This window comes from Papio anubis, chromosome 2 (assembly GCF_008728515.1).
Source record: "Papio anubis isolate 15944 chromosome 2, Panubis1.0, whole genome shotgun sequence".
NCBI lineage: Eukaryota > Metazoa > Chordata > Mammalia > Primates > Cercopithecidae > Papio > Papio anubis.
The window spans coordinates 47,909,017-47,921,219 of record NC_044977.1 but is presented as its reverse complement, the minus strand read 5'-3'; the positions used below and the strand labels follow the sequence as shown (position 1 = coordinate 47,921,219).

The window sequence follows — 12,203 nt, the reverse complement described above, 5'->3', positions numbered from 1 at the left end:
CTCCGCTCTGTGCCAAGGCAGGCGGCAGTGCAGGGCTGACGTTTGGGCAGGGGACTCAGCCACGCTGGCCACCTCCACTACCGCAGTGGCCGGGACCCTGCCGCGAAGGGGTTAGACGCGGAGCTCGCTGCGCTGAAACTGGGGATACACACAGAACGGGGGAGGGGGTAGTTTTTACCGCGCCGGTGGGAGAAAAAGGAGAATTACCTGCTTTCTCCAGGACCGCGCGTAGCCACTTCCCTGAGAGCCGAGGCACCGATCGCGGCCGGGCGGGAAGCTTCCGCTCGGCTCTGGCGTTCACAGCCCAGCGGCCAGCTGCCGGTCTGCCTTCCGCGCTGGGTCCCAGGGTTCGCGCTCGAGCAGGGTAGCTTTGCCGGACACGGGGGATTATCCCTGGGGATGCGGTGTCTTTCAGAGGGTCTTGCTAGTCTCCGGAGACGCCAAATAGGCTCGAACTCCGCGGCGATCTCATTTTACGCATTGATGAAGAATCGTAAGCTAAAGGATGGGAAAAGTTGAGAGACAGACGGACGGAGAGACAGTGGGTCCCGGCGGGACCGCACGCGTTGAGGGGAGCACGAACTGGGAGACACGGAGACCGCTCACCTGCCCGGCCTGGCCGCGGAGGTCCGGCGCCAAGGGCCTTGCGCTCGGCCTCCCGCCCCCGGCGCGCCTTCCCGGGCTGGCGCCGGCCTCCGCTCCCGCGGAGTGGAGTTCCGAGCAGACTGGGCTCCGCGCGCTCCAGAGTGGAGGGGAGCGGGAGGCTCAGCAGGCGGCTCGGGCAGGCGGGTTCCCCAAGGGCACGAGACGCGCTGGTTCCCAGCCCAATGGAGCTCTGCGCCCCCCGGCCCCGCGCTTTACCTGCGCTGGGGCCTTGGACAGACAAACGGACGCCAGACGCCTAGGCAGGAGGAGGCCTCAGCCTGAGCCCGCGCCCCCTTGGCGCTGCCCTGAGCTGGCCTGGGAGGGGGTGACGGGGGCGCGCCCGCGGAGCTGGGCCCAGCCGGGCGCCCCCGGAGCTGAGGGGACCGAGGGCTTTCCTCCCTCCTCGGATTATTAAAAAGTTCATTTCCTGGCGAATCGGGTGACGTCAGGGGCTCGGCGTCGCGGTGGCGGGGCCGCCCGGCCGGAGAAGCCGCCTCCAGTTACCCAATTACCGACTGTCAATCCCGCCGCCCCTCCCCCACTCTCCCGGGGGTGGCCGGGACCCTAGCCCTCCTCCTGCCCCCGACCCACCCAGGGGCCCTCTGGACATCTACCCCGGGAGCCTCGGGACCAACAGGGAAGAAGGCTGGAGGACGCTGTTGAGTCCCCTCAGTACTCGGCACCTGTCTAGGTCCCCCCAAATGCCCTTGTCCTGGAACCCCTCCTCGGTCCTGGGCCCCCTTCGAGCCTTCGTCTCCCCAGTCTGTACAATGGGAGGGAGCAAGACTTGTGCGCCCGGCCCACTCGACTCATAGAGCCGATCTCCGGGCTGGAAGTGAGTGGGAAGCAGTTTCAGGTGACTTAGAAGACTGAGACCTCAGACCACCTCTTCCCCCTCACCAGAGGCCACCTCGGGGACCCCCGGAGGAAAAAATGCCACCTCCTGCCCGGGGGCGTCTCCCTCCAGCTGGCGCCGGCGCCAGTCCGGGTCTCCATGGCCTCGCCCCAGGCAATTGGGCCCGTTGGCCTGCGAAGGCCACGCCTGGGGAGGGGATGCCCCCTCCCCCTCTCTGGAGCCACCGGCCCGGCCACCTCCACTGGGTCAAGCACAGCCCTGAGCGGCCGCGTGTCCGAGGCCCAGGTGCCCTCTAGAGCCCTGTAGTTCCTGCCCCTCTCTGCCCCTCCCAGCTCCCGCTGTTCCGCTGCTGTACTCCGAGCCCTCCCAACCCCCAGTCCACTCAGACACCGCCAGAGCTAGGGGAGGGAACGGTCTGGTTAGGTAACTGCGCTCGGACTGACCACGTTCAGCGGTGAAGGAGCGTGGCGGGGTTAGGGTCTCGGGGAGAGGCAATCCAGAGGGTGCGCGGCCTGGGCTCCTGGGGAGGGGGCAGTTGGTTAGTTACTGCTAGTTACGCCCAGAGCGTCGAGGGATCTCGGAGTGTTCGCAAGAGGGGCTGCAGGGATCGGGCCTTGGGGTGAGGGTCCCTTAGTGGTGAGGCGCGTTGGCAGCAGGGGCCTCCAGGAGCACGCAGGGAGGGGATCCGCCGGCGGAGGGGGGGCTGGCCTGCGGGTCAGTCCAGGAGTCCAGCGGTTCGGGAATTGCGGGCGCAGCCAATGGGAGGCGGAGGCTGGGAGGCGCGCGGCGCTGATTGGCTGGCGTGGGCTTCTTAGGCGTGCGCGGCCCCCGCTTCATGTCTGTGCAGGAGTCGGCAGCTGGCGCCAGGGCGGCCGGAGGATGCCGAGGGGCCGGAGCCGGGAGGGCCCGAGGCCGAGGCGCAAGCTACCCCCTGCTCCTACCCTGTAAGCCCCGCCAGCCTCTGGACGTGCTGTCCCTGGGCCCGTCGCCCCCGGGGCTCCCGCCGGAGCTCCTTCACTCTGAGGCCGAGTCCCTACCCTCCCCACGGCTGCGTGTGTAAGTTTGGGGTTCGAGAGCCGGCTGGGGGCCTGGGGCGCTCCTAGCTTTGAGGGGACTCTAGGGGGACTTAAGGCGGGGTGACCAGGCTGCGGGCTGCTGCTTTGGTGTGCCTTGTTGAGCGGTCCTGATTGTGCCGCTTAGGACTGCACTCAGGGGGCTGCGTGTGCATGTTTTGGGGACTGAGGTCAGTATCTGGCGCCAAGAGTGGGTGTGTGGGTGTTGCTGGGATCAAGTGCCCCACTGGGTGCCCGGGTGCCTGTCTGCAACTTTTGAGTCTGTGTTCATGTGTTTGTCTACCGGGCCGGGGGCGCTCAGTGTGAGTGTCCGACTGAAGTGCTGCTCTGTGCGTTTGTTGGGGTCACTGGTGTCGGGACCCGTCCCCGGGTGTGACCCCATGTGCACGGGTGTGTGATTCTGCATCCGCGGGTCACCACGTGAGTGTGCGTGGCTGAACCCCCTCCCCCGCCTTCCTTTCGTTTTGAGCCTTGGGCTTTCCTCCCACCCGGGACTGGTGCTCTTTCTCATCGGAGCTGGGCTGGGTCTCCGCGGCGCGCGGGACACCTCGTGGTGGGACTTTGGGGGTGTCAGACGCTGGCGGCACGCCTCACGCCCCCTTCCTCGCGCAGGGCCGTTGCCTCCTCCACCCAGACCCCGAGCCGCCGCAGCCGGCCATGGAGGTGGCGCCGGAGCAGCCGCGCTGGATGGCGCACCCGGCCGTGCTGAATGCGCAGCACCCCGACTCGCACCACCCGGGCCTGGCGCACAACTACATGGAACCCGCGCAGCTGCTGCCTCCAGACGAGGTGGACGTCTTCTTCAATCACCTGGACTCGCAGGGCAACCCCTACTACGCCAACCCGGCTCACGCGCGGGCGCGCGTCTCCTACAGCCCCGCGCACGGTGAGCGCTGGGCCGGTGGTGATGGGAACCCAGGCGCCGCGCGCCAGGCTAGGGAGGGGAGGAGGGCCCGGCTACTTGCTTCCCGGATGTGGGATCCGCAGGAATCGAGCTGCTGAAAAATCGGGGCGGGAGAGGTGGGGGCAGCGGCCGATTGGGGAGGGTCTGGGACCCACAGGGTTTCTGCCCACTTCCAGCTGGCCCGTGAGGGTTCCCTGTAGGGCCCGTCCGGTGGGGTTCCTTCTATGCCACTTGTCCTTCAGCTCGGACTGACATTCCTGATTATTATCGGTGGGGGTTATGTTTCTGGTTTTTTTTGGGAGGCGATGACTGCTGGTTCTGGGAGTCGTGATCTCATGTCTGTCAGGGGCGTCCCTACCTCTGCCTACCCTGATCTTTCTGCCCACCCTGACCCTCTCTCTCTCTGCCCGCAGCCCGCCTGACTGGAGGCCAGATGTGCCGCCCACACTTGTTGCACAGCCCGGGTTTGCCCTGGCTGGACGGGGGCAAAGCAGCCCTCTCTGCCGCTGCGGCCCACCACCACAACCCGTGGACCGTGAGCCCCTTCTCCAAGACGCCACTGCACCCCTCAGCTGCTGGAGGCCCTGGAGGCCCACTCTCTGTGTACCCAGGGGCTGGGGGTGGGAGCGGGGGAGGCAACGGGAGCTCAGTGGCCTCCCTCACCCCCACAGCAGCCCACTCTGGCTCCCACCTTTTCGGCTTCCCACCCACGCCACCGAAAGAAGTGTCTCCTGACCCCAGTACCACGGGGGCTGCTTCTCCAGGCTCATCTTCCGCGGGGGGTAGCGCAGCCCGAGGAGAGGACAAGGACGGCGTCAAGTACCAGGTGTCACTGACGGAGAGCATGAAGATGGAAAGTGGCAGTCCCCTGCGCCCAGGCCTAGCCACTATGGGCACCCAGCCTGCTACACACCACCCCATCCCCACCTACCCCTCTTATGTGCCCGCGGCGGCCCACGACTACAGCAGCGGACTCTTCCACCCCGGGGGCTTCCTGGGGGGACCGGCCTCCAGCTTCACCCCTAAGCAGCGCAGCAAGGCGCGTTCCTGTTCAGGTAAAGGCAGGTGCTGGGGACTTTCGTGGAAGAGGGGAGCATTTGCGTTTTGGTAGTGGAGGGCTGTGACTTGGGAGAGGGGCAATGTCGGTTTCCCAGATCTGGGAATGGGTGATGTCCTCTCTAATAGTCCCCAGTAGATGTTTGAGACCCCTGGGTCGGGGAGAGGAGACTCTAAAACTTTTGCCATTTTCTTAAGTGTTTCTGGTGGACCCCCAAAGTTCAGTTCCTTGACCCAGGGTTGGTCACTGCTTGACCAGAACACAGAATGGGAATTCCCCCTTCCCCTTCCTGAATCCTAAGTGAAAATTCAAGCCACCTCAGGACTTAGCATGTGAAGCGAGGGAAGGGAGTCTGTATGTGCATGTGTTTGGGAGCATGCGTGCATGTGTGTACGTGTGTCTGTGTGCATGTTGTGTGTGCATGTTTCAGGCATTCCGGAGGTTCCAGACCCTTAAGGAATCTGGGTCTCCAACTCAATCAGTCTGATCTTGGAATTTCGATGGATCCCCCATCTCCTTGGGAGATTTCCCCCAAAGCAAAATCCCCAGGACCTGCTCCTGCTCCCTGCCCTGGCCAGGCCCTTCCCTCTCCCTCCCTGAGGGCTGGAGTGAGGGGATGAAGCTGCAGTGCGCCTGCCCCTTTTCCCGCAGCTGGCCAAACTGGGTTTGTCCAAGAATCTGGCCACAGAGCATAAACCCAGAAACTGGTGGCTAGTGTGGAGTTCCTCCTGTCCATGTCTCTTTACCTGGTCCTTTTGAGCCACAGAGCAGGAAGGTTTTTAAAACAGTTACTCCTGAGTGCAAGAACCACCTTCTTTTGCCAGTCTGTACTGCTCATTTAGTTTAAACTAAATCAAGAACAACTTCCTGGGGAACACGATGCCAGGCAGCGATCCTGCTCAACTTCGTCCCCAACCCCAGCCCCTGCTGGTCCCAGCCCCCGCTGAGCCCCGGCTCAGGATCCTAGTTCTGCTCAGGCCCGTCAGCTTGCGTTTTCTTGGTCCTTTTTCCCAAGTTTGTTTTGCATTTTATTTGAATTCCAGATGGCCTTTTAACTGGAAAAAAAAAATTACAAACAAAAAACCGAGACCACTTATCTAAAAAAGAAAGAGCTTATTATTTATTTTATTTTAAAGAACAACAACTTCGATCCATTTTTTCCAGGTCTCAGAAAAATTCTAGGGCTTCGGTGGAAGAGGAGAAAAGTTGGGGAGAAAGAGGGAAATGATTCTGGACTTAGAGCAGAAAGACAGGGTGGGGCGGACACAGTTGGGTAGAAAGGAGAGGGACAAAAGAGGAGAGGGAAAGAGGCCCGCCGGAGCGGGAAGGAGAGAGCCTCCTGGGCCCAGCCAGGTTGAGCTGGGTGACTCCTGCCACCGCCCTACCCTCGGCAAAGTTTGCAGTAAATAGCTCCTGGTTGCTCCAGAACGCCTGGGGCCCTGGGCCCCTCCTCCCCTCCTCCTTCGTTTCCATCCCTCCTCGGGAGGATTGGAAGCAGGGGATTTGGCCTTAAAGGACTCTGGACCTGGGCCCCATCCCATGTAGGAAACCCTCTGGGTCCCTCTTCCTGCCCAGGCTGTCGCAGCCAGGCCCAGGCCAACCGCGTGCCTGAGAGGCACCGGCACTGCTTGGCCGGTGCTCGCGTGCCCTGGGTTCCCTCCAGAGACCTTGCCGGTTAAGCAGGCCCTGTGTCTCTCCCTGTCCCCCTGCAGAAGGCCGGGAGTGCGTCAACTGCGGGGCCACAGCCACCCCTCTCTGGCGGCGGGACGGCACCGGCCACTACCTGTGCAATGCCTGTGGCCTCTACCACAAAATGAACGGGCAGAACCGGCCACTCATCAAGCCCAAGCGAAGACTGGTAGGAGTGGGCACAGGTGGCTGGGAGGGGGCTTCTGGGCAGGAGCTGGCGGTTAATTAAGGAGAAAAAACTCCTTCAAATGCGGACACTTTGCCGCTTGAAATCCTCTTTTATCATGAAAAGCACTGGGATGTCAGTTGGGTCATCCCTCTTTCTGGCCAGATTCTTTTGGGCCAGATTTCCTCCTCGGGTATAGGGAGCCCACCGGGTACCCTCGCGCCACGCCACTGTGCTCCGGGATCCCCAAAGTTGAGTGTCCACGGACTGGACTCCTGTCCTCTGGCCTCTGCTTAGCTCTTTTTTAAAAATAGGGCCATGAAGTATTTTTCCTTGTGGCTCAGCCCTCCCCGACAGCCCCACTCACAAGCTCCTCGTGCTTATTTAAATAAAACACAAACTCACACCGGCCACTAAAAAAACCTGCCCTTTATTATTTTTCCATGGAGTCACCTATACTGTGTATTTTCATTTGAGTGATTTTAAAAAAATGCCCTTTCGGATCTCCTGCCGGAGTTTCCTATCCGGATATCTGCAGCCTGAAGATAAGGAAACTTCGTGTATCTGTTTCCGGACTCTGCGAGTTTTTAGAGTCTCCTCAGCTCAGTCCTGCCTCTTGCTGGGCTGTTTTGAAATTTCTAATACCCTCCACTCTGCAAATAATGCGTAAAATGCTAAGAATAATAAATATATTTTTTCAGGGCGAAGTGATTTATGAGGCTTAAATCGTTCCCTGCTTTGGGGGCCTTTTTTTTCCCCTGGAGCGAGGGCGGGGTGAGGCCCGGGTGGGGGTAGAGGTGGAGGACGCGGCGTTGGCCCCTGAGTCAGAATTCCAGCTTCAGGCTGCTTACTCACCCCTCCCTGCCCCCGCGGCTGCAGTCCCTCTGTCCCTTCTGTGACCAGGCTCGGGCCTGGGGCCGTTCCAGGCTCTGCAGGCCTCAGCCTCCAGCTCCCAACACTCGCCACCTGGTGCACTCCTGCCTGCGGTTCTCTGGGAAGTGTTGGGAGACCCCTTCTGTCACTGTGGGGTTGGCATTGGTGGAACCGGGAGAGGGGATCTGCTTTCTTGGGTAAAGCCTCCCTCTGGCTACTCTCTCCAGGGACTAGGCGCTCATTTCCAGACCCTGCCTCTGCCAGGCGTTTCCTGAGGGACTAGGACTCAGAGGGGCTGGGGGTGTTAAAGCTCTAAGGGTTGGGGTATGGGTGGCTGCATAGATGGGGATCAGCATTCGGGTCAGCTGAAGAGATGGAAAAGTTCTGTGTCTGCTCTGCCCACTGTGGTGGCCCCTGGCCACATGTGAATATTGATCACTTGAAATGTGGTTAGTGCAATTGAGGGAACTGGATTTTTAATTCTGTTAATTTGTAGTTAGATCTTATTTAAATGGCTCCCTGTGGCCAGCTGCTACGGTGTGAGACGGTGCAGCTCTGCACTCTGTAAACCTGTGCTGGCCTCAGCTACACTGGCTCACCCAGGATTATGGATTTTGAGCAGAGTTGTGCTAGAGGAGACACAGAATCAGCCCCAGATCCAGGGGCTCGAGGGGGACCAAGCCAGCTCAGCCTCAGGATGCCTGTGCTACTAGAGAGGCCCTTCTCAGGGCCTCAGTTTCCCCATTTATGGAGTTAGAGTGCAGGGTAGTTGGGGGAGGTAGCTAATGCTGCCCTCTAGCTCTTGCAATCCCATTGATTCTAACATCAGGCTTCTGAGAGTTCTTTATTCCAAAGTTCTGTGAGTCTTGACTTATTTCATTCTCAAATTCTGAAATTCCATGGTTCTGAGATGCTTTGATTCCCCTGTGAGATTTAGCCCTCCTTGACTGAGTCGGGGGGGACTGGGGCTGGAGCGAGGGTCAGGGAGGGAGGTCGAGGTGGGCGTGGGAGCCCAGCCTGCTGACGCTGCCTTGCCCTCCCAGTCGGCCGCCAGAAGAGCCGGCACCTGTTGTGCAAATTGTCAGACGACAACCACCACCTTATGGCGCCGAAACGCCAACGGGGACCCTGTCTGCAACGCCTGTGGCCTCTACTACAAGCTGCACAATGTGAGTGTGCTCCGCCCCGGCCACCCCACCCCTCCCCGGGGACCTCTGCGCTTTGTGCTGCCAGGCAAGAGGCCCCAGCCACAATATCCAGCTTGGCTTGGCTTGGGAAGCCGCTGCCCTGAGCGAGCGCCAGAAGGGCTTCCCGTAAGAGGGGGCGCCTTGCCTCTGTTCAGGAGATGGAGCTGGCTAGGACAGGGTCTCGGGGGGTAAGGAAGTGGTTTTTCTACTTAAAAAAAGGTCAGGGTGGAGGGGAGGACTTCAGTTGGCTGGGCAGTGCTGGTATGCGGTGGGCAGAGCCAGGGAGGGTGTGGATCAACCCCATACACCAGAACCTGCCCTTCCTGGAATTGTAGCCATCTAGTGATGGGACTGTGAAGGTCAGGCACAATTCCTGGCTTCCTGGGACCCTCAGCTTGACCTGCCTCTGGTCCATGCTGTGGCAGGGGTGGGACATGTTGCTGGAGGAAAGAATTGGCCCTCTGAAAGCTGGTGGTTGCCTCTAGGTTAACAGGCCACTGACCATGAAGAAGGAAGGGATCCAGACTCGGAACCGGAAGATGTCCAACAAGTCCAAGAAGAGCAAGAAAGGGGCGGAGTGCTTTGAGGAGCTGTCAAAGTGCATGCAGGAGAAGTCATCCCCCTTCAGTGCAGCTGCCCTGGCTGGACACATGGCACCTGTGGGCCACCTCCCGCCCTTCAGCCACTCCGGACACATCCTGCCCACTCCGACGCCCATACACCCCTCCTCGAGCCTCTCCTTCGGCCACCCCCACCCATCCAGCATGGTGACCGCTATGGGCTAGAGAACAGATGGACGTCGAGGACTGGGCACTCCCAGGATGAGTGGACCAAACCCTTAGCTGCCCAGCATTTCCCGAAGACCGACACCACTCCTGCCAGCCTGGCTCGGTCCAGCACCCCTTCTCCTGGAGGGTGCCCAGCAGCCTGCCAGCAGTTACTGTGAATGTTCCCCACCGCTGAGAGACTGCCTCTGCACCCGGCCGCTGCCCAGGTGGGGTTTCCTGCATGGACAGTTGTTTGGAGAACAACAAGGACAACTTTATGGAAAGAAAAGGAGGGGACGGGACAGACGAAGGCAACCATTTTTAGAAGGAAAAAGGATTAGGCAAAAATAATTTATTTTGCTCTTGTTTCTAACAAGGACTTGGAGACTTGGTGGTCTGAGCTGTCCCAAGTCCTCCGGTTCTTCCTCGGGACTTGGCGGGTCCACTTGCCAGTGCTCTGGGGGGCAGATTTGTGGGGACCTCAGCCTGTACCCCCTTCTCCTCTGGCTTCCCTCTCAGAAACAGCCAAACTCCAGGCTGGGCTGAGCCAAAGCCAGAAGGGCCACGGGCCCGGGAGGGTGAGCTGGTGCCTGCTTTGACGGGCCAGGCCCTGGAGGGCAGAGACAATCACGGGCGGTCCTGCACAGATTCCCAGGCCAGGGCTGGGTCACAGGAAGGAAACAACATTTTCTTGAAAGGGGAAACGTCTCCCAGATCGCTCCCTTGGCTTTGAGGCTGAAGCTGGTGTAACTGTGTCCCCTTAGCGCAAGCCACAGCCCGTCTTGTTTGTCAGGTGGACCCTGTAAATACATCCTTTTTCTGCTAACCCTTCAACCCCCTCCCCTCCTACTCTGAGACAAAAGAAAAAATATTAAAAAAAATGCATAAGCTTAACTCGCTGATGAGTTAATTGTTTTATTTTTAAACTCTTTTTGGGTCCAGTCGATTGTACATAGCCACAGAAGCCCTGCTATGAAAGGAGTAAACCCTACACACAAGGTTGGAGATTTGCAATTGTTTTTGGAAAAGAGCTGGGATTCCACAGCCCTAGTATGAAAGCTGGGAATGGGGAGGGGCCTTTACTGCCCTTGGTTTCTGGGGGCTGGTTGGCATTTGCTGGCCTGGCAGGGGGTGAAGGCAGGAGTCGGGGGTATGTCAGGACCAGGACCCAGGGAGAGGCTGTGTCCCTGCTGGGGTCCCAGGTCCAGCTTTGCTGTGGCTGTCTGGATCCTTCCCAAGGTACAGCTGTATATAAATGTGTCCCGAGCTTAGATTCTGTATGCGGTGATGGCGGGGTGTGATGGCCTGCGAGGGGCCCCTGGCCCAGGAGGAGGATTGTGCTGATGTAGTGACCAAGTGCAATATGGATGGGCAGTCGCTGCGGGGAGCACCAAGGCCAGAAGTAACTTATTCTGTACTAGTGTCCGCATAAGAAAAAGAATCGGCAGTATTTTCTGTTTTTATGTTTTATTTGGCTTGTTTTATTTTGGATTAGTGAACTAAGTTATTGTTAATTATGTACAACATTTATATATTGTCTGTAAAAAATGTATGCTATCCTCTTATTCCTTTAAAGCGAGTACTGTTAAGAATAATAAAATACTTTTTGTGAATGCCCCTGGCCTGTCTTGTGGGCTCCCAGGGTGCCGAGTCCCGGGTGTGAATTTGGGCAGCCAGATTGCATTGCTCTTGTCGGTGGGGTGGCTGCGACGGGAAGGCCCCTGGAATCCAGGATGGGGCCCTGTTGGGCCTGGGTCTGATTTTGCCACTGACGTCCTGATGCTCCTCCCCTGAATTGCTCCCATCTGGATTTCCTGTCACTGCACCAGGGGTCCTAGTGAATGGGAGGATACTGGGGAGGCGCAGGGAGGCTGTGGTTTCTCCAGCCTGTGGTCCACCCCTGAGGGCTCAACGAGGCTCCTACAAACCCCATCTCCATTTGCTTCCTTCCAGGTGCTGAGCTTCCTCTCAGCTCTGGTTTCTGAGATATTTGGTCATCAATATTCCTGTTCATTGACTGACTTGACCAGCAGTGTCTGTGATCACTGATGTCATTGATTGCTGTCATCTTTGATCAGTGATGTTGGTCATCAATGATAGGCACCAGGACTGATATTCCAGATCAATGACATGTCTGATCATGAGAGCCTGCCATCAGAGACACCTGATGACTAACAACTGATCACCAATATTTCATCAATGCCTCTGCTCAACCATGAGTTTGATCACTGACACCCACAAAATGTGATCACGAATGTCTCCAGTGACTGTCTTTGCTCACCAGTAGTATGCCTGATCATAGTATCTCTTCTCACCAATGTGTTGATCGTCAATGTGCTTTGTCACTAATGTTCTAGGCCATCAATAAGTATGACCACCAATGTAATTGATCAGTGTTTTTTTCTAGTGATAGATCAATCACTCACATGTGATCTCCAGTATCTCTGATCACACTGTTTCTTATCACCAGTGTTTCTTTAACAATGTCCTTAGTCAGTTGTTTCTGATCACCATTATTTCTAACCAGCGATGTGCCTGACAACCAATGTCCCTGATCATAGGATCCTCTCCCCATCAAATTTCCTATCAATGTAGTCACTAGTGTTTCTGGTTCCCAATACCCCTGAATGCTCAACACTGATCATCAAGATCTCTTATCACCAATGTCTCTGATGCCCAACATCAGTGATTGCTGAATCTTCTTCAAAGTCTCTGCTGACCAATGCCCCCATTTTCCAAAGTCCCTTATACCTCTGATCACTGACCTCCCTGATCATCAATATCCCTGGTCATCAGAATACCCAGTCACCAATGTCTCTGATCACCAAATTCTCTGATCATTGATGCCTCTGCTCACCAGTGCCCTTGATCCCTAATGGTCTGCATTTGGTTCTCTTCACCAAGATCTCTGGACCCCATGTCTCCAGTCATTGAATCTGGTCACTAATATCTCGTGTATCTTTGGCCACCAACGACATGGACACCC

At 58.1% G+C, this 12,203-nt stretch overlaps 1 protein-coding gene and 1 pseudogene across 2 annotated transcripts in view; one reads left to right on the top strand and one right to left on the bottom strand.

The window, feature by feature from the left end:
- LOC101006689 overlaps positions 1-254 on the bottom strand; it is a 60,365-nt pseudogene extending 60,111 nt beyond the window's left edge. Inside the window, exon 1 of the transcript XR_004182084.1 lies at positions 208-254. The product of XR_004182084.1 is annotated as a transmembrane emp24 domain-containing protein 10 pseudogene (transcript). The remainder of the gene's footprint in view (positions 1-207) is intronic.
- A 907-nt stretch (positions 255-1,161) lies between these two features.
- GATA2 (GATA binding protein 2) lies at positions 1,162-10,830 on the top strand. Its single transcript, XM_017946084.3, has 6 exons — positions 1,162-2,557; positions 3,187-3,460; positions 3,892-4,533; positions 6,248-6,393; positions 8,307-8,432; positions 8,936-10,830. The coding sequence occupies exons 2-6, from the start codon at positions 3,232-3,234 to the stop codon at positions 9,233-9,235; spliced, it is 1,443 nt and encodes a 480-aa protein (XP_017801573.1). The 5' UTR covers positions 1,162-2,557; positions 3,187-3,231; the 3' UTR covers positions 9,236-10,830.
- Positions 10,831-12,203: the final 1,373 nt, after the last annotated feature.